General features: G+C 43.2%; 1 protein-coding gene across 1 annotated transcript in view; it reads left to right on the forward strand.

The window, feature by feature from the left end:
* The window catches only part of AMBRA1 (autophagy and beclin 1 regulator 1), a 127,370-nt gene that overhangs the window by 93,846 nt on the left and 7,398 nt on the right, over nucleotides 1-26,126 (forward strand). The window contains exons 14-16 of the mRNA XM_009277524.1: nucleotides 4,772-4,911; nucleotides 21,460-21,552; nucleotides 23,177-23,370. Of these exons, the coding sequence (XP_009275799.1) occupies nucleotides 4,772-4,911; nucleotides 21,460-21,552; nucleotides 23,177-23,370 (427 nt within the window). The remainder of the gene's footprint in view (nucleotides 1-4,771; nucleotides 4,912-21,459; nucleotides 21,553-23,176; nucleotides 23,371-26,126) is intronic.

A 26,126-nucleotide genomic window follows, 5' to 3' on the forward strand; every position in this document is an offset into this window, starting at 1 on the left:
GCAGAGGCTTTTAGCAAAAAGTTTTCTTGCCCCTCCAGGGCAGGTACAAATTAACTGTCTAGCTCTGTGCTTATGTGTTGTGCCCTGGGCCCCCTTCTTCCCATGTAAGTACAGCAGCTTGATGGCAAGGAAGAGATCACGGGGAAAGATTTCTTGAGGCTGTTGATTGTCATGCAGCCTCCCCTGGCTCTCTGCCATAAGTAAATATTTAGTTTAATACCTAAGCAGTGGCTGTGACAGGTGCTACAGTACTGATGTGCCAGCACTGACAAGTTGGAGGGGAAACAGCAGCAGTGGACTTGAGGTGGCCCTTTGCACTCCACATGCAGCTTGTTTGCTGAACACTTTGAGGGCCTATTTTTTTTTTTCTTTTCCTCATGCCTTACAGCCCTGCTTTCTCTGAGCCATCTTCTCCCCTGCTGAATTCAACATTGAAGAAGTGGCTGTGAAGTGATGAAATGAGCTTTAGGGAGTTCAGTAGATGATGTGTACCTGCCCACTCCTGTTCAGGGAGGATGGAAAAGGCACACCAAAGAGATAAGTAGTTGCTTCTAGTGCAGTCTTTGAAAATAGAGAAGTCCAGACATAAATTACTCAACCAAATCTTTCCCCACGCTTCATGGTTACAGGGATGTAGAATGGAAGCAACCAGCTGTTTCTTTAGTGAGTATCGCTTTCCCTTTGTGAGAGTCGCCTTTTGTGTGGAAGCTTAGCTACCTAGACAGTTTTGGTATTTCTAGAGGAAGACTTTTTATCTTGCTGACATCCCCTGAACTCAGAGGAGAGATGGAGTCCCTGAAATGACAGAATACTTCTGGAGTCTCCTGTGAAGTGTGGGGAGATCAACAGAGACGGGGTTTTCCACAAACATAAGCACAGGTCAAGCAACTGTTCTGTGTAATTCAGGCTGGGTTGAGTGGCCTTAAAGGGAAGGGGTAGGACCTTTCTTGCCTACTGAAATGGCATTTATATGTTTATGTTGTTGCCAAGAAGAGAACAGCTTGCTATACTTAAATTGCCTGTTTGGGCTTAAGCTTCCACAGGGATGTTCTGAAGCTCCCACTCCTCAGACTTCACAGTGTTTATAGTTAGAGAAACATACCATTCAAAACTCTGTTTCAGAACAACATCTGGAAACAAATGCAACTGCCAACTTCATAAAATGCTGAATCGCCACATCTAATGGTGTGGCTGTATATTATTGAATTAGTAGTGTAGTGATGCTAAGAGCAAGTTTGACATTGGTTATGAAGAGCCTGGAAGCTTTCTGTGGCTGCTGGCAGTGATTATGGGCTGATAAAGTGTGATGCAGTATGATATCTGTCCTAAATGAAAATGCCACCCTATTAAAACTAAACTCTCTGGAGGTTGTAGTAGTGTGTGGTGGTCACCTTAAACATTAGTGGACTTTTACAACAGTGGTTCTAAACTGGTTCCTGAACCCTTGGCCATCAACATGGCTGTCACACGTGGCCTGCAACTAGTCCTAGTCCTAGACCAGCCCTAATGAAAGGGAACTGGTGAATTATCAACTTTATGCATTTGTATTGCTAGTTTTAAGAGTGTTTGAGGGTTGGCAGCAACCTCTTGACCTAGAAGCTGGAGAATCGTGTTAGTGTAGGATTCCTGTAATAACTTGAATATTATTCCTAGAAGTTCAGAACTACAATCCCACTGGCAAAGAGGTGTGGTCACTCTGTGGTATGTTTTCAAGCTGGCTACTTTGGTTGAAATATGTCAGTAACTTCTTATAAGATTTAGCAATGGAAACAAAAAGACAAAAAAATCTGAAAAGAATTAGCTGTGATCTGTGGAGAATAATGCTTCCTGGCAGGCTTCTGACCTTCTTCTTGAGAGGGACCTGCCAATGTTGAAGGAATTTTAATTTTTTTTCCACTCTCTGGATAGAGTAGGGGGTCTTGCTAATGGATGCAATTGCAACAGCCAGTCTGTATGACTGCATCAGATTGATTAGCTGGGTTCTGGTTACTGCTGCGAGTGGTGATTATGCCAGTACAACTGCTTTCTCTTTTTATGTACTAATTACCACATGCACGGATGTCATCACCCTTAACACTGCATGGAGTTGTCCCATTAGTGTGGGAGTGGGAAGCAGCAGGGCAGGGGAGCTCTTTGGCATGACAAGCTGTTTAGAAATGAATGGAGTAGAGTGGCATGATGAAGCAACTATTCTTATGCAGAATTTTTAAGCCATCTTGTCTTTGAGATTCTGCCCTCAGCCAACATTTTTGCAGGTTGTCAGAACCAGACCCATGTTCTTGGCAGCACTTTCCATGGGGTGTTATTTACTGCAGAGCACTTGGATGCTCAGCTGTAGCTAACAAGTCTCCCCCCTTGACATGCCTGATTGCAGAGCCTGTGGGACAACAGCTGTGCAAACTGACCTGGCAGTGGAGGAGAGCTTGCGGCGAGCCCAGAGAGGCAGCTTGTCTAGCTGTGATACCTTGCAAAGCCATTCTCAGGAGAAGAGAAACCATTTGTTTCTGACTTGCCAGAGAAGGACATTGTGGAAAACCCTTGCAGTTTTTGAGAGATTTGGAATGTTTATTTTATGAATTTATGCTCCCAGCTCTGGCAGACCCCTCCCTTTCCTCTCCTTCCTCCTCCTCCTCCTCAAAATCCAGTCTCCCCATCTCAGAGTGCACCATAATCTCCATGGTAACAGGTGTTACCATCGTACATCTGATTTTTTTCTTTTCCCCCTGTTCTTTTTCTCCCCTGCCACACACCCCCCCCCCAGCAGGCAAGGCAGGGAGGGAATGGGGCAGACATGCTAGAGATGGGTAAGAGCTAGATAAACCCCCCAGGGCCTGTTTCTTCCATCCAAACACTGAGTAAACCCCTAAGGGCCTGTTTCTTCCATCCAAACACTGAGCTTCTGTGAATACACTAACTGCTGAGTGATAGCCAGGGCAAAGAGTGACCAGCTTCTGTCATACAGAGAAGTCCTCAAGGATGTTTTCTGCTCTAATGTGGCCTCCTCAGAGGAGAGGTTAAATGTGTTACTGATGACAGGAAATAATGTAGCTATGTTGTTTTGCTCTGACTTACTTTGTTTGCGTTACGATGGTCAAGATGAAGGTTCTGGGTACTAGCTATTGGAGGGCATACAGTTAAGTGGTCTCTGCCTCAGACTTCTCAAGTTAAATTGTCAACCAGACAAGATGTGGGGTGGGCAGTAGAGCTGCAGAGAAAAACAGGTACGTAAGCTGTTGTGCTGAGCCCCAGTTTGCTTTGCTAGCTGATGAGTCCTACCCTAATGAATTCTAATTATTACCTCAGGCCACCTCAGCAGTGCAGTAGTGGTTGATCTGCATTGCCATCTACCTTTATCCTGTTGTTCCAGCACATCCTCATTCCCTTCCCTGCTTCCTGGTCCAGCACCATCCCCTTTTCTGAGGAGTCTAGAAGAAAGGTTTTGTGATGGATGGATGGTTGCCCACCAGAAAATCTAATGAAAATTTATCTTTCACCTGGGACTTACCCCACTGAAAAATCTAGATTTGAAGTCTGTTACCTGCAGTGATTACAGGTTTAAATCTTAGATAAATTTCTGCAGAAATTCTGTTAATGATTTGGACTTGTAAATGCAGTCTTCAGTCCTGCCCTTCTGAAGCCGTGATGGAATGTGCTCTGATGGCCCAGTCCACTGAAGCAGCTTGCTCCTGTTTATTCCTGGTAGCCAAACTGGTTCATTACCCCTCTTTCCACTTCCCATGCCTTTGTTTTTATGATCTACATGTGTCATATTTTCTGGCTAAATGGAGCATTGTCAGTATACCCAGTTCTTGTTGCTGGATGGCAGGGTGCAGGAAAGCATTGTGCTGTACAAAAGACATTAGCTCCTTGGAGTAGAAGGAGAGTATCTGCATAGGTATAATCTGTTCCACTTCATCATTCTTGCTTTTCAAGCACATACGCTTCAGAAACCAAGCCAGTGCAGACCAGAAAGCAGAGCTTGCTATTGGTCCTTTGTGTGCACAGGGTTTTCATTCACCTGCATTAATGCATCATTTGGGAGGCACTGGCTTGCAGCCGTGCTAACTACCTGCAGTCTTAGCAGCTCTTCAGCTTCCTACCTTACTGCAGGTAAAATGGATGGTATTGGAAGGGGACCTGAACTGAGGGATTTGTTACTTGCGTACTTGCGTTATTCTCATAATCTCTGGATTTTGATTTTCCTTTGTGCGTTGTTGGTGTGGGGGTTGGTCAAACTCTGAAACATTTTCAGGAGGCTGTTTAAATGTTTAAAAAAGGAAAGAATTGTATATTATTTTTGCATAAAGTTTGGTTTGCTTAATAGAAACAATAAACTTTTGATGCTGAAAGCCCATGTACTTGCCAGTTTCCTGTTCCACCCTAGTGAGTTAAGATGAAAGGTGAAAGCCAGAAGAGTCCCAGTTGTCCTGCTTTCTAATGACTATACCACTGGTCCCCATCACTTTGTTTAGTTAGTTTGAATAGAAGGACTGTGCAGCCCACTGAGTGATACACAGATTCTCCTGGGGTCAGAATTTCTTCTGCTCCGCAGCTGCGTGCCAGTCAGTCTATTAAACACTGAGGGGCACATCTATGTGCATTTCTAGTAGCTGAGTATTCTTGCTGCTGGATTAGTGGTTTCTTGCAACATCCTGTGAAGTGACATGTCTCCTTGGCCAGCTGCGCTGCTGCAGGGAGATTGAACATTTGTTTGAGCCTCCTTGGCTCTCCTGACTTGTTACTGTCAAGTAACCTCCTGTTATTGTTTCAGAGAGTTTTCAACGTTCTGTACCCAATGCCTGCCGACCAGAGAAGACACGTCAGCATAAACTCTGCTCGCTGGCTGCCTGAGCCAGGCCTGGGATTGGCATATGGCACCAACAAAGGGGACCTGGTGATTTGCCGACCAGAGTAAGTGATTGCTTTATATGGAGTTATAACTGCTTTGGCCATTTTGTTCTTAGGGCAGTGGGGATAAGATGGCTTTTCACTGCTGGGGGCATTGTGCTTGAGGGACCCAAAGAACCCAACTCCTAATACTCCTTTTGGACTGCCACAGTGTTTACCCGAGTCTCTTACAATCAGTGTTTGTTTTGCTGATTATAAACTTCTGAGGCTGTTTGAAGTGCATCTCATTAGCTCATTTTATTTCCCATGTCTTCCTAGGCTTTCTGAATCCTTTGTTTCACATATGTCTAGTGCAGAGTCGTTCAGTCTCTCTGGATTTATGGATTTCTAAAACTTTCCAATGAGAACAGCAAATTTGAGCTGTTAGTGATATGCTTGCTTTCCTCAGCTTTCATGGACCCCTTGGAGTCCACCAACCAGGTTGAAAGCTGCTGACTTAGACTTATGAAATACTTGTTACAGTATTCAAGCATGAGATTCTATGAACTGCCGAGATTTTTGCCATGATTATGAGCAAGCCAGTGAATTGTTTTGGTCCTCACTTGAAAGCCCAGTGATGTGACGTGTAGACTTTAGCTCTCTTTTATTTATACAATGCCATGAAGGGTGTAACTGTCCCTTTGTAAACTTGCAATTAAACACAAGCTAATTTAGATGTGGTATGAGACAGATGATGTGGTATGAGACAGATGATGACTGAGCATCTGAGCAGTGAAACATGGATTGCTTTCAGTGTTCTTGGGGAGTCTCTGCACCGTACTTTGTTGAGAACCTTTTCTCCATTGTGTTGTGCAAGTGCTTCTTTTGGAGCAGTGTTTCTTTTATGCTGCAGGAACGCTTTAGGGATTTCTCTGCTTCAGTTATTTCCTGGTACTAAACTACCTTGGTATTCTTTTGGGTTATGCTTCACACATTGAAGTTTTTTGTAACGTAAAAGCTGGGAGCTAGAAACTCGCAGCACTGCTAGTGATCTTACCGCATGCATGTGAACTCCATCTGTTGTGCATGAGATCAGGCATGTGGTGCTTGAGGAGAGTCATGTGGTCAGTGTAGAACCACTACCTCAAATCAGAATAAATATATACAGTTGTAATAGTGACTAATTCAGTACAGCCTTCTGGTGAAATCTGTAGTTGGAATTCAGATTGGACCAATTTCAGTAGTACAGAATGCCAGTGCTCTTCAAACAGCCCTCTTGTTCTCTTGAACATAATCTGTCATCAAGACCTTATTTATACATGAAGTTCTACAAGATATTATTATGGAATAAGCTATAATCACTCTCTTCCAGGATAAGTGGCTTTCTTCAAGAATAGTTGCTGTACTTTCTAAGCAGAAGAATTATTCAGGAATAATGGCTCTCTTCTTCTCAAAGTCTAGAGAGTTATTCTAAGTTATTTTCAGTATAGAGAAGTGATAAGATCTAGTCTACTGATTATGGCTCATGAGATGTACTTGGACGAGAACCCAGGGAAATTAAGTCTCCCTGGGGGTGGATGCTTTGATTGAATGCTGCAGAGTTGAGCTTGGTCTGGCTGTCCTCGCTTGCCACACCCCACATTAGGTATCCATTCTGGTGCTTGCAGTTGCCCCAAGCTAAGTGGCGTGTCTCTTCTTGACACCTCACTAATTAAAGACACAATAGGAACACTTTCATGGTATGTTACGGAAGCGAAGCACTGTCAGCGAAGCACTGTCGTCCTTCTGCGGCATCTCTGTAAAACCTTCTTAGCTCACCATGTTGCTAGGGCACTCTTCTATCTCCTTACTTCTATCCCAACATCAATCGTGCACAATTCCAACAAAAATAAACTTTTTGTATACAAACATGAAACAAGGTGGCTGTAGAGGTGGGGGAGATTTATTGGTGGTTTGACAGAAATGCTTCAACAGGTTTCCTGCTGGTGGATTGGAGTGACTGATGCTTCTGGTGATTATTGCAGACCTCATAGGGACTGGTGGGTTCTTTTTGGAGCAGGACACCTGATATTTTCTGTTCTCAACTGCACTATTTTATAGACCAACAACAGCCAGAGTGAATTAAAAACCTCTGCATGAAGGTGTAGATATTCACCAAGCTGAATAATTTGGATTGAGGCTCTAACATCAGAACACACGAATGAGTGAGGCTCTGTCACAGCAGAAGTGGCTTGCGGCTGTAATGTCTGCCCCAGATCTACTTGGAAGATCCTCAGAAAAAGGAAAAATCCCAACATGTAGATGCCATCACAGTAGTTCTTGGCTTAATAGACTTGGTTTGAGGTTGGCATATCTGTTGACTTTAACTTGAGAAGTGAAGGAGAAAGATGAAAAATATTTGTGTAGTTTCCATACACAGTAATACAGAGGAAGAGAAATATTAAATAAAGGATTCAGCAATTGATAGAGTACTATGTCGGGGATAGCCTAGCAAACAGCAGGGATCAAGAAAATACTGTACTGCTGAAAACACCCCCACTGTTCTAATTTGGCAAAGAAAACTGGTCAGTAGCAAACAACTGAGATGGTTAAAATTCCCTGGGTCTTTATTCCCATGTACAATGGAGGCATTTGAAACCAAGTACTACAGGGATCACATAAACAGGTTGGAATAGCAGCTGTGCCTCAAATACAGGGTTTGAAAAGCATGTGCTTAGGGAAAATGAGTAGACTGGAAGTACAAGCTGACCAAAAAAAAGGCATAACTTGAAGCTCCATGGGCTCATAATGAGAGGCTATGCAAGTAGTCCTTCCAGAGTTTTAAAGAAACGGTAATTAAAACCAAATGTTTTGGGCTATATTGCTAATTTGGGGTAGCACTGATGGCAGTTTTTCTTGCAAATGGAAATGGGGAAGGTCAGGTTATGTTGGCAATCCATAATGTGAACTTGGTACACAGATTTATGGGCTATGTTTTGAAGGAAAGGAAAATTAAAACCATGGAAAGCGGGATTGAATGCATTGTGATTTGACTAAGGTGGAGTATAGCAGGTTGGATACCTGTCCTAGAGATTTTTATGTGTTTATTTTTAATTAAAGGGTCAACTAAGGACTTGCTCCAGGTCTAATACCTCTGCATTTTAGTAAGGCAGTTCCCATGTTGGAACTACAATAAATCTAGTTAATTTGTAAAGAATTAGGATTAGAACAAGATCTGGTAAAGAACAGATAAAGGCCTGGCTAAAGGAAAGAATACAGCATGATTGAGAGCTGGACTCTGTTACAAAAGAGGTCATTGATGGACTTCTTTAAGAACCTGTTCTGGGGCTGGTTATTAATACTATTTGCACTAATGCCTTGTAAGGGTGCACTGAATAAATTTGCAGATGTGACATTAGCCTTGTCATTGAAGAGAAAGATCAGAATTGCACAAGAACTGGATTGCCTTGAAAGTGACTGAAGCTATAGAAATGAGATAGAATTTAATAGTACAAAGTGCACTTAGTGACTAATAACACTGAGCTCAGTAGTTAAAATGACAGAGGAGGAGAAAGACCCGAGGTTTTAGTTGATCTTAGGTGATTGAGCCATCAATACATGAGGCTGTAATTAGTTTTAGGATGAGACACGAGATGCTTAACAGCAGAGATAGCAAAATGTTACTATCACTGTAGAAGAAACTAGATACGTAACCTGGAATAGTTAAAAATTCGCATATCCATATTCAGAACTGCCTTTGAACTGGTACAGTAGTTGAGAAGAGCTGCTAGTGGGGTCGGTGGAGCACTTTTATCTAAGAAAAGCTGCAGCTTGGGGTCTTTAGCAAGGCTAAAAAGGAAGGCTAAGGAGGGGGTTATATAGCCTTCCATAAATCTCCAGGAAAGGAGAACTATTTAAATTTATGGGGTTTTTTATTAGAGAACAAAGAGGCGTAAATTGACTATGACTAGGTTGTGGCTGCGAACTAGAGAAGGGTGGCTAACTAGCTGATTTCTGCAGTAGCCTGTACGTTGGTTGGGTGGATGCAAAAGGCTTAGCTGTTTGGAGATGCAGCTTGGCTGGTTTGCAGAGACAGGTATATGACTTCAATACTTGTCACTGGGGGTGGGACTGGACTGCTGAGCTGTGAGGCACTTTTTCAGTATTTTGAACCCAAGGTCCCTGTCTAAACAGGTGTTGACAAGTTGGCTCTCAGGGCTCTTGTGCTGTAGGGAGGTGAGGTGGTGACAGCAGTGTTCATCCACACTTGGAAATGCACCTAATGGGCCTGAAAGAAGCCTGCAAGAGACTAATTCATGAGCCAGTACAGTAGCTATGAGGATAGAATAAATGGTTTTATTAGCCAAAGATATAACCCCTAGCAGGGTTGCGTTGTGGTGGGTAAAGGAAAGAAAGTTGTGTACCCACTTCCTTAGGTTTCAGGGTGACACCCAGCTCACTAAACTGTGCTGCTGAAAAGCATCAGTTTGTTTGCTCTGCTTTTTATGTGATTAAATTGGAATAAACTTTTAATGTAACATCAGGAAAGCTCCTCCTTTCCCAAACACTCAAAGGCCAACCAACTTACGTAATTTACTAATATGTTAGTTTGAACATGCAGTACTAGATACAAACTTGTATTGAAAACCCAGAGATCCTAATTGTCAGTGAATAAATACTATTCCGAGTAAGGATAATGAATAGCAAAGGTGGTGGAGCTGGTGTTCAGCAGTGTTTGCTTGTCCTTCATGTGTTCTTTTCTTTTGCTTGTTTAGCTGCTGGTTTCGCTTGCTTGCAAATAAACAAACTATCCATCTTAGAGCAGGTCTCTATGACCTGTTTAAAACTTTGTCTACTTTTCCTGCTGAATTACTGTCCTTTTGAGGAATGGTCTGTGTGAAAGAACCCAGGGGACTGGGTTCCTGTGGGACAGGAACCCAGCTTTTGGAAACAACTTCCTCTGCAAGTGACCAGCAGGACAAGCAATTTACTTTTCACAAGTCTGATCTTTCATTTTTGTTTGAAAAAAATCACCAGCCACCATGTAAGAGGAGTCGTCACTGGGAGAAGGTTCATGGAAGTGACTGTTGGGGACAGAGCGCAAAGTGCAGGAAGCTGACATGAAGAAAGGCATCTGCAAGTCCTGAAGGTGCATAGAGTAATGAATGGAATTGAGTAGATCATAGGTAGTATAAGTGTACTTGGGGGATGCTTCATGCTTGTCTTGTTGCTTTTTAACCAATTGCAGTGATGATAGGCTGGAGCAAGGGTACTCAGGTCTGTGGTTCACAGGCGAGTCCTGCTCATAAAAGTTTAAGCCCTCAGATGTGGATTGGAAACAGGTTGCAGTCTGTATGAGGTTGTGACAGCCTGTTCCTTTTTTCAGGGTCCTGTAGTTCACTCTTGTCATGGTTTAGTGTATAGATGTTGCCAACTGATAGACTTGCATACATATTAGATCACTAGTCTGCTATGTGCTTGCACATGGCTTCACATTGCCACGTGGTAGTCTGTGCTTTTTGGATGTAAGATGAGTTTGTGTTCAGTCCAAAAGTGTGGTATTGAAAGGCTCTGAGGCTGCCACGTTTTAAAGGGTGGGCACCACTGAGCTAAATCAAGACACTAAATTCATTACACTAATGTTAATTGGGAGAGCCGTGCCACATGAAAATGGGGATCCCTTTAGGTATGCCACTTGAGGTAGTGTACTCCACTTAGCAAATGAAGTGAACTACCATGTACTACTCACTGTGGTCTGGAGGTCTGTCGCAGGAGGTGGTACAGAGCAGTGTGAATTCCCCCCACCCCTCTTCTCTCCTGCTGCACACTGACTTTTCTGTGTGGCTGCTAGTGCTTTTTTAGCCTCCTCAGGGCTGCTTCTCCCCCACCACATGCTGCCTGATATCCTTTGTAACTGTGACCAGTCCTAATGCTCACTAAAGTTTTGTACATCTGTCTTGGCTCTGTGTAGTTCAAGGTTTGATTCAGTTCCTGAATCTTTGGTTTTTGCAGCATGGAATGAAATCCACAGTGTCTTGTACAGTAGAAACACCTCGACTGAATTAAAAAGGAATTTGTTTTTTAGTGCTCATAACCTTTCCTATCCTGTCACATCCTAACAAGAGCTTTCACATTCAGAAGCACCCCGGTAGGGCTTCTCAAACATTAATTGTCTTGTAGAATATGAACAGGTGAGACCGAAAGTGAGGAGGAGCAGACTGCCTGCTGTTTATTGCCCTTTGCTGGCTTCTCTTGTGGATGACTGCCATGGGAGAAAGGCAGGGGGTCCAAATATCTGTTCTTCCTTGTTTCATCTTGAGTGCCCCCCCCGTGCTCAGGAGCAGGTTCTGGAAGGGCTCAGTGCTCACGTGCTTTTGAAAATACTAATCCAAAAACCTCAGTGTTCTGAGAATACTGTTTCAAAACCAAGCACTCAAAGCACCTTGTCTAGGGTTAGCTATGTAATGCAGGCATCCACAAGAGAGGAAGGATTTCTTCAGCAGACAGGGCCTCTGGTAATGGAATTAAAATACCCCCTGAAGATGTATCTGGTTCAGAGGCAGCATCCCTTGGAATTCTTTCATTGGGAAGTAGGTGTGGAGAGTCTCAGATTGATTCAGTGCTAAGCAGTGTGCATATTTTAATTCTTTGTGGTGAGATCTGCCTCTAATGTGAAATTATTCTGGGAAAATTGTCTTCACAATAAATTCCTATGCTTTGCAGAGGATCATTGCAATTGTCTGTCCATGCCAATCCAGTTTTTTTTCCTCTGAGAATTGCATATCCTCTCATCTAGTAATGGGGACAATGTGTCTGCATCTAGTTATCAGCGCTGGTAGAGAGATGGTGATCTATCCAGCTGCCTGGCGTGTCATGTCTCTCTGCTTGCTGGCTCCATTTGTCAGGCTCTTCAGCCTCTAGCAATGATGCCCCCCAGCAGCATAAGCCCTGGTGCATTGTTTGCCTTTTAAGAATAGCTTCTGGAGGATGGAGTAAATGAAGAGACAGAAGGAGGAGCTGTCTTCCTTCGTGTGTAACGGATGGATGTTAGCAACCCTGCACAGGGAATGTTTTCACAACTGTTAACTGGGGCGGCTAGAGATACTGGTTATGTCTGAGTCCTCCCTGCAAATGGCCTTTTGAAAGGCAGCATCTGCACAGTGGCCTTTGACCATGACCAAGTAAGCGAATGCATGTCCTGGACTTTTGCTGCCTGTTAACCACAAGATGCATTAAATTTTCTAAATGAGGGTAAAAGATTATTTTGATTGATAAAAGGACTGAAAAGGGGGGAAGACGGCCAATTTTGCACTAAAGATGCATCCTGAAAGCTTATATTTGGATTTTGTTATTCATGCATTTAAGAAAAAAACTGATATGAATTATTTCCAAATTGTGCAGGGAAGCCTAGGTATCCTGAGTGCCAAGAGGCTCAGTCACTGAGATGCAAGAGAAGTAGAGTGGTAATATGGAGGCTTGAAACAGTATCTCCATTCTGATATTGGTTTTTATTCCATTTCTATTTCTGTATGTGAATTTGATATCCAGGATGAATGATGGCATTAGGTGGAAGATGCCCTCATAAAATTCCTCTTAATATGTCTATGAATCCTAGAGATAAATTTTGAGAGCTGCTTTAAGTCTTCAGGTATTAGCAAGTTCATTTCCCTCACCCAATTCTTCAAGATATGCTGAAGCACTGACTAGTTAGTGACATTTATTTTCCACCATGAGAAAGGGAACTTGGTACAGAGCTCAGTGTTAAAGAAACTTAACCTGTTACTTACCAGTTTGTGTACTATGTCACTGGGCTTCTGCAGGTCCTTACAGGTTCTCAGATTGGGTAGCAATCTTTCTAAGAGCGTGGCCATGTACTCTACAGTTACTAAATGCTTCACTTACATCTATTCAGATCACACCTGCTGTCTTTGCTTCCTTTACTTTTTTCTAATTCTATATACAAAAGCAATTAAATTTCATGCTTGCAATTACTTGACTTACTGCCTACTGCGTGTGGCTCACTCTTTCATTGTTTTCATATATCTTCTTTTTTCTCTTTGTTATATTACTGTCTTTAAGGATAAAAGTTATGCTTAGGAGAGAGTAATTGTCAATTTAAGTATGGCTTTCTTTTTGAACAATGCTGCTAAGTTGGCTTTTTTGGCCTTTTGTCACTTCCTCGGTTTTTTGTAACATATTAAAAATCAGATGTGAATGGCTCAAAAAAGTTAACTTTTGTTTGTTTTTTTTTTTTAAATTTTCCTAATGAGTACAACTAGCTGCTATGTCTGGCTTCTTTTCTTACTCCCTAATTCCATAAGCACCCTTGGATATTTTTTAAGTGGAGACTTGACAGAGAAAATTCAGTATCTCGTCCACTTTGAGTCATCATTGATTTTTGTCCTTAGCCTCACAGATGAATAGACCTTTTTTCATTCTAGTACCATTTTCCTCATGTTTATTTCTAGAATGTCTTTTCCCTCTTTGGCAGCACCAGTCCATCCTGCTTTCTTATAACCTTTCTTTTGTCCACAAGTCTATGCTAGACCTTCCTTGTTTGGTTGTTTACGTCCTTGGCTTTCCAATAAGATCATCTTTCATTTTCCGGACTTTGATCCAGTTTATTTGTGGAGTTCTATTTGTTGTCCCTTACACCTGTGTTTTCTAGCAGGACTGTGGTTGAATCCAGCTAGCAAATAAAACAGTAAACTTTTTCTTCGTTTTCTTTCCCTTTTTTAAATGCTCAAGCTGTCTGGTTCTGTAAATGGTCTCAACTCAATGTCTACAAACTATGAGCAATATGAGTAATAATTGTGGATTTGGGCTTTTTGTCAATTTTTTTTTTTAAGCAGGTTTCCCCTGTGTGCTAAATATAGCACTTTTCAGTTGGCTAATTTCAAAGCTGGTGAAGATTAAAAATATAAAACTTGGCTTGCCCTGTGGATCTCATTGAGATTAGACCAAGCCAAGATCTTGGTTCTGGAGCTTGGCAGCTTTGTGTATGCACATCGCAATGTTGTATTAAAAAAAAGCATTTGCTATGCTTGCTAATTTTAAATGTTTATTTTGAAGTTGATTTCTCCCATTCTAAATGCATTTTCCTGGTTTAGTTTGTTGGCATAAGATCTACAAAACAAGCCTACTTCAAAGTCACCTTTGAATCAACGTAAATGTTAGTTTCTGCTAAAACGCTAGTGAAAGTTCAAAGATGACTAAAGAGTGACTTTAGCTCTCGAGACTTGCAACAGTTTAAGATCTTTAAGGCCTTAGAAGGCTTAAGCAATTTGCGCTCCCCCAAAGACTCCTAACATCCTAAATTGTCTTAAGCCACTGGAAGAGCTGATAGATCATAAAGAGCTTAATATATTCTGAGGGTTCAAATCTTATTTGGAGTATAGGCTGCCTGTAATCACTTTAAGCAATTAACAGGGCTTTAGGTTTTTAGAGGACTTTAAGCAAGTTATCCATCTTTAGAGCTTGGTTTAAGGTGATACCAAGCTAAATTGTCGTTATTTAAGAAACTTAAAGCTCTGCGTTCTGGAATCTGTTATTTACCTTCCAGCGGATCCCTACGTGCTACTTGGTGTGGTTGGAGCCTCGTAAGTGAAGGATACCATGGAATACTGGCAAGATTTTGACTGAGAAGAAAATCAGTGAAAGTTCAGGAAATTCTTATTTGATCTATTTCTGCCTTGTTCATTCCAGGCTATTTGGTCTGGGTGGTATGTTCTTATTCACATAAACATGCTTTTTTTTTTTTAATAGTGTTAAAACTACTGTGTAGTGCACTGTCTGATACACAAAAATCTTCTCAGTGTTTTAGGAGCAAATCTTAACTCTGGGTCTTCCTTGCACGAGTGTTTTGTCCATCTGCTTACAGTAGTGCATTAATTCAAATATTTCTGAAGTATGGGCATCAGTATGCCCCTTCCTAATTGGGATATATTGGGATATATCTCTTCTAAATGTCAAAGTAGCTGATGTCTAGTTACATCAGTAGCGCAGGAGTCACGTTCAGGACTAAGAAGGTTCCCCTTGTTCTCTCAGGTGCAAGTTACAACTTCCTACATCATGCTGAGTGGTGTAAAAAAGCTCTGGGAAAAGCTGCTTTAAAAAACTGTTGTGGTATTTTGGTAGGAGAATTGATATTGGCATGAAGGCTGTCTGTGAGGGACTTTTCTTGTCCTTATTCTCAACACAGGTTTTGCTGTTTAGCTTTGCATCCCTTAAGTGCAGTGCTTTCAACCTCAATATTTGTACTTGGGTCCCAAGGTAATCGAACATCCAGACTTTCATACAAAACTCTCTCCTTCTGCTCTGTCGTTGTCTTGGTGCTTAATTTCCATTTATCACTCCTGTTGAATGTGTTGGAAGACTGATTCTTCATTTAAGACTTTCTCCTTTGGAATGTAAGACAGATTCCTCTTATGCTTTCTATTGATGCGTCCTCCATGTCAACTCATTTTATGAGTCTACTCATCTGCCTCACGCAAACTGTAGGTAGGTTACAAATGCTCACTCTGGAAGTCACTTGGGTTTTAGCTGTAGTGACCCTGTGGATCAGAAGAAACCATTCTGTTTGGGTTCTTCCTACTGTGTTAATCTCTCTTCTCTCCCCCTCTCTCTTTGAGGTATCTAACAGCTTAGCTGACTGATGACTCTCTTCCTTAGCTGAGATATCACATTTTTGCCCAGGGAAGATGACTGTTAGAGGTGTGCCTTCTATCTAAATCTTATCCACTGGCTGCAAGAGCATGGATTGTATCCAGCTTTAGTTGCCCAGTGGTGGGCAGAACAAACTCATGCATATTCATGCTGTTGAGACACAAAAGTGTTAATTAGCTACTGGTGACTCCAAATTTATAAGGCTGACCTCATTTAAATGGTGTGAGTTTGAATAGAACCTCTTCAAAAATCCCAGTATTTAACCTAGCTGGCAGGACTGCACAATCAAATAAACGGGGTCAATCATCTTGCATAGTGTTGAGTTGGCATCCTCCCTGAAGTAGACACTTGGCTACTAGCTGCACCAAGCTGCTTGCTGTCCTGCTTCTGCAGTACCTTTGCCAATTCAGGTGGGTGTCAGGATGTGTTTCTGCATGGTTGCTGGTTTCCAGGTGGGTGAAGCTTGCAGGATTCTGAAAAATTAGTGGGCTGTATCAGTACAGGGAGTAAAAATGCACCTGCTGCTAGTTGTGGAGAAGGGGTCATCTTGCCATTGTTCCTCCTAATGTGTTGAATAGGATAATTTCATACGTCACTTAAATGTCTGTGTGGTTGTTAATCATAAACTGCAGATCTTTTGTTCTGTACGACTTATCTTGTTAGGAATTCCTATACTCAGTCTCATGCTCTTCTCCTGGCTAGTCATACATGGGCTGTACTCAAGGGTGTGCTCTGAAATAAGCCAGTGCCAGTGAAGCTGCAACCTCTTCCTTGGTCAAAGGGAATTACTGCCCTGCAGAGCTACTCCAGGAATCCCGTTTGCTGGTTCCATACAGTTTGCACTGCAGCCAATTTTCACTTGGATTTGTCTCTGCATGTGGTTCATCGCCTGCACAGAAAGCTAAATATTTATGAAGTAGGGTGTTAGAAATGATTATTTTCCTATCCAGGCAGCTGCTGGGAGTGCCAAACTTTGCCTTGTACTGACAATACCGTTGCCTAGTTAATCATGGGAGCCAGGGATGGGCTTGCTGTGCTGATCATCACATGCCAGCGGAAGAGATAATGAGCTGCTGAAAAGGATGCATCTGGAATCCGGCCGAGCATTGCATTGCGTGAGATACCGTGTGCTGCCTCTTCCTTCCCAAACCAGGACAATGGATTCCTGTTCCTTAGCATAGTGCCACCTTGCTCTCTGTAGCTCACTTTATATTTCCTTTGTACAGTTTGAATGGTTTAAGAATGACAAGTTTACACAAAGGGAAGAAAGCACATCTTGGGGAATTCAAATCCTTTGTAAACTAACCTGGTTTTGTATGCTTGCTCTTAGTGATCTTGAATGGACAGTATATTTGAGAAATCAGCTTTAAAGAGTGATTTCTTTTGTGGGGAAAGTGAACCTTGGCAGCATGAAAATCAGATATTCACCACCTAGCTGCATGCTGCATGGCGTCGCTTTGCAGCTAGTCTTCTCCATGTTGGGCTTGCCACAATCTTCATTCTAGTAATGGGGTTGTGCTGATATTTTTAGAAGGGATTGCAGGCAGCAATATCTTAACCAAAATTTAATTCAGTGCTGTAGCAGACAAGTGTGCTACTGTTGGGCCTTTCCATGTGGCAGCATTTGAAGGAGAGCAGTGCATTTGCCCGTTGCTGCTGCTGCCTTCTTCAGTATTGGGCGTGGTTTAAGTGAAAAGACAGTAAGTGCTATTTATGCCTTCCTGGACATGCATACTCTACTAGAAAATCATAGTTTTTTGTCTTGCCATCTTGCTTCCAAGCTGTATTGTTGTGGTGGAGTTGGGGAACTTTTGTCCTACTCCCTCCTCCTCTTCATCTCCCAATTCTGGATATGCCAGCTGTGGGGGGTTACTCAGATGTCTGTCGGTTTATGCTGACCTGTGCTTTGTCAATGTACTTTCCAAATACTGGTTAAGCCAATGCAGTAAACTGTATTTCAGCTTTCTTGTCACGTATGAATAATTTTGTCATTAATTCCTAGAGCTTGGTACTAGTTTCTTCAGCGGGCCATACCTGAGCTGTGTAGGTAATACCTCCATGCAGAGGGAGAGGCGGTGCTGTTTAAGTTGCTGTTAAGGTACTTAACAGGCTCTGCTCTGAATCCTTATTTGACTTTCAGCAAAGCATGCAAGTCTGTGCCCTTCATCCTCTTCAAGCTCGTTAATAATGTGAGCTGGACACAGGCGTGAAGGAAAAGTCCATCTCGGAACAGGTCCCTGCTGGGAAAGCCAGGCTGTGAGCAGCTCTGCATTTAACAAAGCTAATGGAAATTTCCAGGGAGGGCTTAGAGAGCTTAGTGACAGCCATAAAAAGAAAGAAAATAAGAACTTGACTAAGTGGGCTTCACTGTCCATGACTGACACAGTGTGGAGAATTGCAATTTTTCACCCTGAAGCCCGGGGCAACAAATGTCCTCCTTACTGCATCCACTTCCAAGTGGCAACATGCTCCATGCTACACAGAGCTTCTACCTTATGCCTTGGAAAATGTAAAGTGCTTCCAGCATTTCCATGTCTAGAGTTTGATGGAGCAAAAGTTAAATGCTTACATTACCTGAAAAATATTCATTTCTCCAGTGTAAGCTCTGCTTCTGTGAAATGATAGTCAGGCCTTGATTTGCAAATCTCCTGGGAAACGTACTGTGAAAGGCTTGCTAATTTACAAAATTCAGGCAATGTTTTGCAATGGGAGTTAAAAAACCTTTAGGCTTTCTGAAGAGGGAGATTGCACTGTTTTAAATAGGTGTGGCTAAACCAGTGCAAATCTTTAAGCTTAATTGAAAATCTGATTTAAACTAAGGTAATTGCAGTTGTCACACACATCTTGTTGTGTACTTAAGTTGGTTTAAGGTGCGATTATGTGATCAAGTTTCTAATGCAGGCATGGTCTGGCACTTAACCCATACAATAGCAGCATTTCTTTGATGAAATCTTCGCTTATTAAGAAGGGAAGTGATGATCTTCGTATAAAAGATAGTGCCCAGCCAGTTCCCTCTGTTAAGTTCAGATATTTGCTTTCCTCACTGTTCCTTGATGCAGTCTGAAACATCACTTCTGTAGCCTCGATCATCCAAAGGCTGGAAGACCTAATGGGGAGCAAGCTGGATATTGGTCTTAGGGCTGTGGAGAGGCAGAGTTCCAGGTCAGAGAGATGCAGATGCATGCGTGCTCTCTCACCCTGTACTCCGCTCTTGTGAGACCCCGCCTGGAGTACTGCGTTCAGCTCTGGGGTCCCCAACGTAAGAAGGACGTGGACCTGTTGGAGTGAGTCCAGAGGAGGGCCACAAAGATGATCAGGGGGCTGGAGCACCTCTCCTATGAAGACAGGCTGAGAGAGTTGGGGTTGTTCAGCCTGGAGAAGTGAAGGGAGACCTTATAGCAGCCTTCCAGTACCAAGGGGGCCTACAAGAAAGCTGGAGAGGGACTTGTTACAAGGGTATGTAGTGATAGGACAAGGGGTGGTAATGGCTTTAAACTGAAAGAGGGTAGATTTAGATTAGATATAAGGAAGAAATTCTTCACTATGAGGGTGGTGAGGCACTGGAACAGGTTGCCCAGAGAAGTTGTGGATGCCTCATCCTTGGAAGTGTTTAAGGCCAGGTTAGATGGGACTTTGAGCAACCAGGTCTGGTGGAAGGTGTCCCATGGCAGGGGGGTTGGAACTAGATGATCTTTAAGGTCTCTTCCAACCCAAACCATTCTATGGTTCTATGAAAAGAGAACAAAGATTGTGGTGAGGGCTTTATCGCTTGAAATCTTTTGCAAGAGGTGGAGTTGGGAGAGGGTAAGTTGGTTAGCTGGTCAAGGGAAGAGTCTGCTGAAAGGTAGCGGTGAGGATGCTCACTGCTGCAGTAGGGAGTGCCAGCTGTTTATTCTGAGCCACTTTTTTGGTCCTGCAGAGAGACTGGAATACCAGTCGTGTAGGTGGCTGCGGGGACCATGCCTGTACTTTGGAAAGCATGAAGAAGTGTGGAAGGAGAGGGAGAAGAGCATGGGTCAGTTTAGTTCTGTTGTGTAATAGCTGCAGATACCAAGCAAACTAGACTTTTTATGGAAATTTTGACTACCAGGTTAGAAAATCTCACTTGCCTAGGGAGTGTGCTACTTTGCAGACAGCAAAGTGTGACAGCTAAGTCTCAGTATATTAGGCAGGGGATGGAGCAGCCAGAGGGACTGGCATGGTTTTAGTGCCAAAAAAAAACCCCAAACCCCAAACTTTTTTCTTTAATCTGTCAATAAACTCTGAAGCCTTTGTAAATCAGCATCTCCCCGGCAGCTGCTTTCATGGGGTATAATGCAGTGCAGGGCTAGCTCAGCAGGGAAAAAAAAAAAAAAAAGGTGGTGACTGATTACTTCCTGTAGACTCCATGCGCGGTTTTGTTGACCTAATTTTCTCCAGCTTTTGCCCTTAGTCCCGACCTGGGGTGCTGTCACCCCAGCAGCCTGGCCCCAGGCCTCCAGCACACACAGCTCTCCTATTGCAGCATGTCTGACCTGCAGCATCCTCTAAGCTGGGGTTCTTGCCAGTTCTGCTGAGGCATCTCATTACAGGGACAACAGCTTTTATATGTACGTAAAACACCATGTTTGTGCCTGAGCCATAACCAGCTACCAACTACTTGCCCTGAATCCTTCCTTCAGATTATGGGACTACCCTTAGTTCATGCTCTGAGACTGTCTGCAGTGTGATGCAAGTCCAGCTCTTCAGACGCAATTCCCTTCTGTCTGGAAGGGACTTTTTTTTTTTTTTTTTTTTTTTTTTTTTTTTTTTTTTTTTTTTTTTTTTTTTTTTTTTTTTTTTTTTTTTTTTAAAGTTGCCTTGTGCTGACCACTGCACAGCGCTGTTAACTCTCCACCTAGCACCATCAGGTGTCTGCAGTCCAGGAGCCATGTGGTGGTACACAGCACCGTTTTGAAACCCGCAGGCCAGCTCACAGGGAGCTGGTGTGTCAGCACGGCGTGGCAAAACACTGTACAGAAAGTCTCTTCCATGGTAATGCAGCCCAGAGTGCTTCTGGAGGTGGGACACAGCAGTAGGTGGAAGATCTCCATGCTGCCTTGGACTGCACAGCGTGTGCCTGTCCTCTGACATTTCTGTATGGCACAGAGTAAGATGGATTCACTCTTATCCTCTTGCAGTCTAAGAGCTGTTGGGCCTTAGAAATAGTGGGAGATGCACTTACAGTGTTAGTGATTGCCCGTAGTCTTCAGCAATGATGTGATGATTTGCTGTACATTGCTAAGCTTGCCTGTTCCTGTGAAGTGGTTAGCTAGCTCTGGCTTCACATATCTTTTTGGAAAATGCACTGTGAAAGGTTGCCAGAGTATTGGCTGTTCTGTTAAACTTAGTAGCATTAGCTGTAAAATTCAAGTTTTGGACTTTTCAGACACACATAGTTGATCCAGTACAAACTCTCTTGTGGAAACTTATTAAGATATCCTCTACATCTGCCCTTGCTCCACAGTGACTGTCAGTGAGAGGGCTGTATAGAGATTTATTTATAGGTAGAATGAGAACCATTTGCAAAGAAACTAAATGTCGAATAAGAGCAGTGTTTTACTTAGCATTACTGAGTGCGGGAAATGCTGGCAGGCACCACAGAGAGAATTGGCCTTCCCATTCCAATTCTTTGTTTAGTCACTTGGAGTTAGGGTAACCTGATTTTATACACACAGTTGTATGTCTTCATTTCCTGAAAATCTCTCTGTTCCTGTTGCTGTGCCTCAGTGCTTATATTGAATTGAAATGAATGGAATATTCCAGAGCAATCTGGGTAATACAGCGCTCCATGTTTGCAAGGCTGTTCATGGTAATGCGCCCTTTTAATGAAAATGTGAATTGAGCTAGATCTGCAGTTTCTGTAGGGCAGGAGTCAATACTGTCCTTCATGTTGTGGGGACGTAATGTGTGCTGGCTGGAATAGTGTCCTGTCATGCTAATATTTTCTTCCTTCTTTGGTGTTTCAAGGGCCTTAAACTCTGGAGTTGAGTACCACTGGGACCAGCTGAATGAGAACGTCTTCGCTGTGCATTCCAGCAGCAGGAACACTGAGCGGCCTGGGTGAGTCTCCTGGGTGTGGGTTAGAGAGACCTGACCCTTTCTGCTGCTTTTGTTACATCTGACAGCACCACTTCTTCTTTGTTCCCTTAGCACTGGCAGCTTTAAATATGCAATTTGTCCCCCCTTTGACACTGCCTAGTTGGGTCACCTGGCCTGCTTCCAGCAAGTGACATTCAGTGCCCAAAAGTGCTGCCAGTGATTGTGAAGTACATGTGTCATCCACGGCCTCAGTAACATCCATGAGCAAGCCACGGGAGGAACGTGTGGGGCTTGATGCCTCAAAAACACCATGCAAAGTAAATGGCCTTTGGAGGATAACTGAAACAGGGGGTTCCACAGAGATGAATGCAAATCCATTGGGTGGTCCTGGTGACTGATTTTCATCCCTTTAGTTTCTGGTCATGGGACAGTTGTTTCTCAGCAATAAACTCTAAAAATAAACCTAAATCCCTTGAGAGCCCTATTGGCTGCTTCATCCAGTCTGTCCAGTGATGCACACATTAGTTACTCTAAACACTAGGGTGATGCTGCAGTCCCTTGCTTCTTGCCCCCATGACAAGTACTTCTCTGTATGCCAGCTGTTCTCAGCAAGAGGGTGACAGTCTTGTTTCTGAATTGTGAGCTCCAGGATCCCAAGGAAGTTATGAGCTGGTGTACAGGGCAATGTCTGTGCTTTCCTACAGCCTTGGTCTGATTGAAGGTGAAAAATAAGCAGTAGAGATTCTTTACTCTGCCATGTGAGTGGGTATTGCCACTACTCACGTTTTTTGACAGCACATATCAGTCTTGCATGATGGGCTTAGGAGCAGCTTGAAGACAGAAATATTGCTCAAGAATGAACTAACTTAAAGAGAGAGCAAGAAAAGTGTGGCAGGTTTCAAAACCTTATGAAAAAATGTTGTGAATGAGGCAATCTTTCCTAGAATCTCTTTAACATTCCCAGCACTTAACAGCCAGAGGTCAATTTTGGAAAGAGCATCCAAGCATTGTCAAGATTCAGCTCTTGCAGTGTCGTACACTTCAACTGTTCGATTCTGAGAAGCTAATGAGCCTTGAGGTGGTTCCTGTTGTTTGCTTTTGAGAACAGAGAATATCTCTTGTCCAACTGGAATGGGCAGAAATGCCTGCTGGAGTGCATTCATGGGTGATGCTGACAAACTAGGAGGTCCAGAGGAGGGAAGGGATACAGGCTGTGTCCTTGGGAGTTAAAACCACTCTGCCGACATGCAGAGGGAGGTTGTGTCTCTGTTTATGGTCCTGCGCTGCATGTTGTGTTGCCTACTCAACTCAGTGACCCCGAGACAGAGTTGTTCTGCAGGCTTAGTGGTGCTGCAGGGATATCTATCCATGCCTGTCAGACATGCTGCTTCTGTGGAAGGGTGAGTGGACTATAAGACTCTGTTGGCTTAAAACTCAAGAGACCAGCCAGCTGAGGCTGGAGAGGGGTGTTTGTGTGTGTGTGTAAATAAGTGCAGGTCACAATTCCCTCCAGCCCCATCTGCATAGTGGCTAGCAGGTGTGTGGTTGGAGTGGAGGCAAGAAGAGGCTCAGGTGGAAGCTTCAATCTTGCTGGGGCATGTTGCCTCCAATGCTCCCGGTCTTATTTGTTTTTCTCTCTTTTCAGAACCAGCAGAGCCACATGGAGGACAGACAGGGACATGGGCCTGATGAATGCCATAGGCCTGCAACCCCGAAACCCCCCCACCTCTGTGACTTCGCAGGGTACCCAGACCTTGGCGCCTCAGCTGCAGAATGCCGAGACTCAGACAGAGAGGGAGGTACAGGAGCAGGAATCCGCCTCTGCAGGGACTGGGGAAGGTAGGAGCTCAAGCAATGATTTGTCTGACAGAGCTTACCTGGTGAATGAGGAGTTTCCACATAGGTTCCGCATCCTATCGATGCATTTCGACACTCCTGTTATCTCTTCAGCAAAGATTTCTCCAGCCTAATTTGCCTGTAGCCAGGCCAAGATGATCAGGAGAGTGAATCTCTGTCCATATGAATAGACAGTTGTCTTTTTCACATGCTTTTAGAGGGCAAAATGAACTCTTCTCCAGATCATTGTCTTTGTAGAATCAGCTGTACTGGCATCACTCCTCACAAATCTCCTGAACTCTAACCATCAGTAAGGCTGCAGACTGTTAAGAACTATCCTTTCTGGCTCTGCATTAGAGTTTAGCTTGGTCCTTCAACCTCTGCATCTAAAACCTGTGCAGGCTTCACAAGCTCAGCATCTGGATACAAAATACTGTAAATCATTTCTCACAAAGCAGGTATGAGTATTCTGTTTAGTCTGATCGATGAAGGCTGTGATGAGTGTCCAGCTCAGCTATTCAAAAATGTCTCTAGTGTTTTCCAGTCCAGGAAAACTTACCAGTAAAGAGCTGGAAGCAGCTGATGTGCAATTCCTATATGATGATAAAGTCACTGATCTTTTGAAAGCATGATGATTTTGTCCAGGCTTCTTGTCTCTGTACTGTAGCATTGTGCTTGAATCCAACTGTGAAGGCTTGGCTAGGAAGGAGTTGGGCAGTATATACATAGGAAAGACAGAGAAGAGAAAATCAAGGAGACAGTTTTGAAGTTGTTGGTTCATGATGAACCCACTTGGCTTTGGGAAGCAGCCCATGGCATTTCTGTTTGTGCCTGTATGCTTGCTTGTGCTGTGTCACTCTGAAAGATGCTTTTTGGCATGTGACTCTTCCACAGTTTCTGCTGTGCAGCATCCAGCATGTGTGATAAGGCTTTGTGTTTCTCTGATCTCAGCTTTTCTGTTCAAAGTTAAGTGGCAAATTCCTGACCTGTGGAGTTTCCCATCTGCTTATCTCAGCAGAGCTGAGATTAACCTCTCTGGAAGGTTAGTACAGTTGAGGGCATGTGAATAAGGCTGGAACGTAGGACGTCTGGGCAAATGCTGAACTTGTGGGAACTGGTTCTTCCACTGAATGTGGTATGCAGACTGAGGACAGGGTACGGTGTGGGACCTTCTTGCATCAAGGCCATGATGGCTGATGTTGCAGGCTTGGGGGTCTTTCTCTGCTCTGTTAAACCAGTGGAGTTCTCCAGTTCTTCTCTCTGTTGCTGTTCTGCAATCGTCTGAAGGTTTCATTATCTCATTCTTTCTAATTAACCTTTCAATTTTCAGATCTAGATCATGGTTTTTAACTAGACCATTAATGAGATGGGGAAGGGTTGTCCTTTACCAGTGCCTTGGGCAGGGTATCTCTACAAAGAAGCAAAACGTGTAACATTTGGAAGAACAGGAGTGTAGATAACAAGCCTAGGACAGAGACTCCTCTTTGTCTCCCTTTCTTGCTTGGAAGATTGGCGGGTTCCACATCTGGTGTGATTTCTGGCTCAGATGCTGACTTACCGCGTGTCCCCTTGCAAGTGGCCTCGCCTGCAAAATGGGCTGTCACACTCCTTTCTCCTATATAAGGATCTTTAGAACAAAGGAGTTACTCCAGTACGGATGCATGCACTGGAGATGAGCCAAGTGGTCTTACCCTGTAGTTGATCAGTTCTTATGCCAGTTGCATCCTCAGTGGAAATTCTGGTGCAAAGGATCAAGAGCAGCTCAAAACAGGGAGCTGTCAAGACATTAACTATCAGGAGCATGTATGATCTAAAAACCAACTGTAATCCATGACAGAGGAATAGTACAAGGACCTATCATGAAGCAGAAAGACAAGTTTTCAGCTGCTATTACCAACACCTCAGCCAGTTAGCCAGGGACTTGTAGCATCAGTGGTCTGGTTCATCCAAGAGTCTTTGTGCTTGACATTACACTTGAGTCCTATTGCGCTGCTTGTGATGTTAAGGTTACTGTTTTTCCAGCATCATAAACTCTTGTGATGCTCATCCAGTGTGTTCAGGCAGGCTAGATTAAATGCTGTGCTGCTTTTCTGATGGTTAATTTGTCCACTGTATCTACCATAACTCTTTGCCTGTTGTTGAAAGGGAAACAGTGTTTCCTAATAGCAGGATCTAGATGTCAGGGATACGAAGGGAAAAAAAAAAAAAGAAGAAAAAATGTCCTACATGCACCTACAGCTTGGTGCATGACCTAGGGCAAATTATTAATCATCTACCAAATGGGAATAAATCTTCCCATAGTACAGTACACCAGGGGCTGTGAAGATTAATTAGTGTTTTGTATGGGGCTTTGAAGATGTAAATCACTACGTAAAGGCTCAGCAGTATTATCAGCAGCAGAATGGATAAATCAGATGTGATTCTGAGTAATGTAAAGGAAAGTGTTTTAGTTATCACCTCGTCATGAGGGGAAAAAAAAAATCAAAACAAAACAAACCCCTTGAATGTTTAAAAAAAAGAAAAAAAGAAAAAGAAAGGCTACTGCTACCCCCAGGAGTGGGTTTCTGTCCTGTGTCCTGTCAGCCTCGCTGCTGTGGGGAATTCTGGCTCAGGGCATTTCTTGCAGATATGTGCTTACTGTACAAAAAAAAAAGTATGCAGAATTGCATCAGAAATCTAATTAAGCTCTGTGCGGGTATAAATAGTTTCCTTTTCTCATGCAAAGCTCTGCGGGGACTTTGCTATTCTGATTATCTTTC

Source organism: Aptenodytes forsteri, unplaced genomic scaffold, assembly GCF_000699145.1.
Source record: "Aptenodytes forsteri isolate BGI_AS27 unplaced genomic scaffold, ASM69914v1 Scaffold146, whole genome shotgun sequence".
Lineage (NCBI taxonomy): Eukaryota > Metazoa > Chordata > Aves > Sphenisciformes > Spheniscidae > Aptenodytes > Aptenodytes forsteri.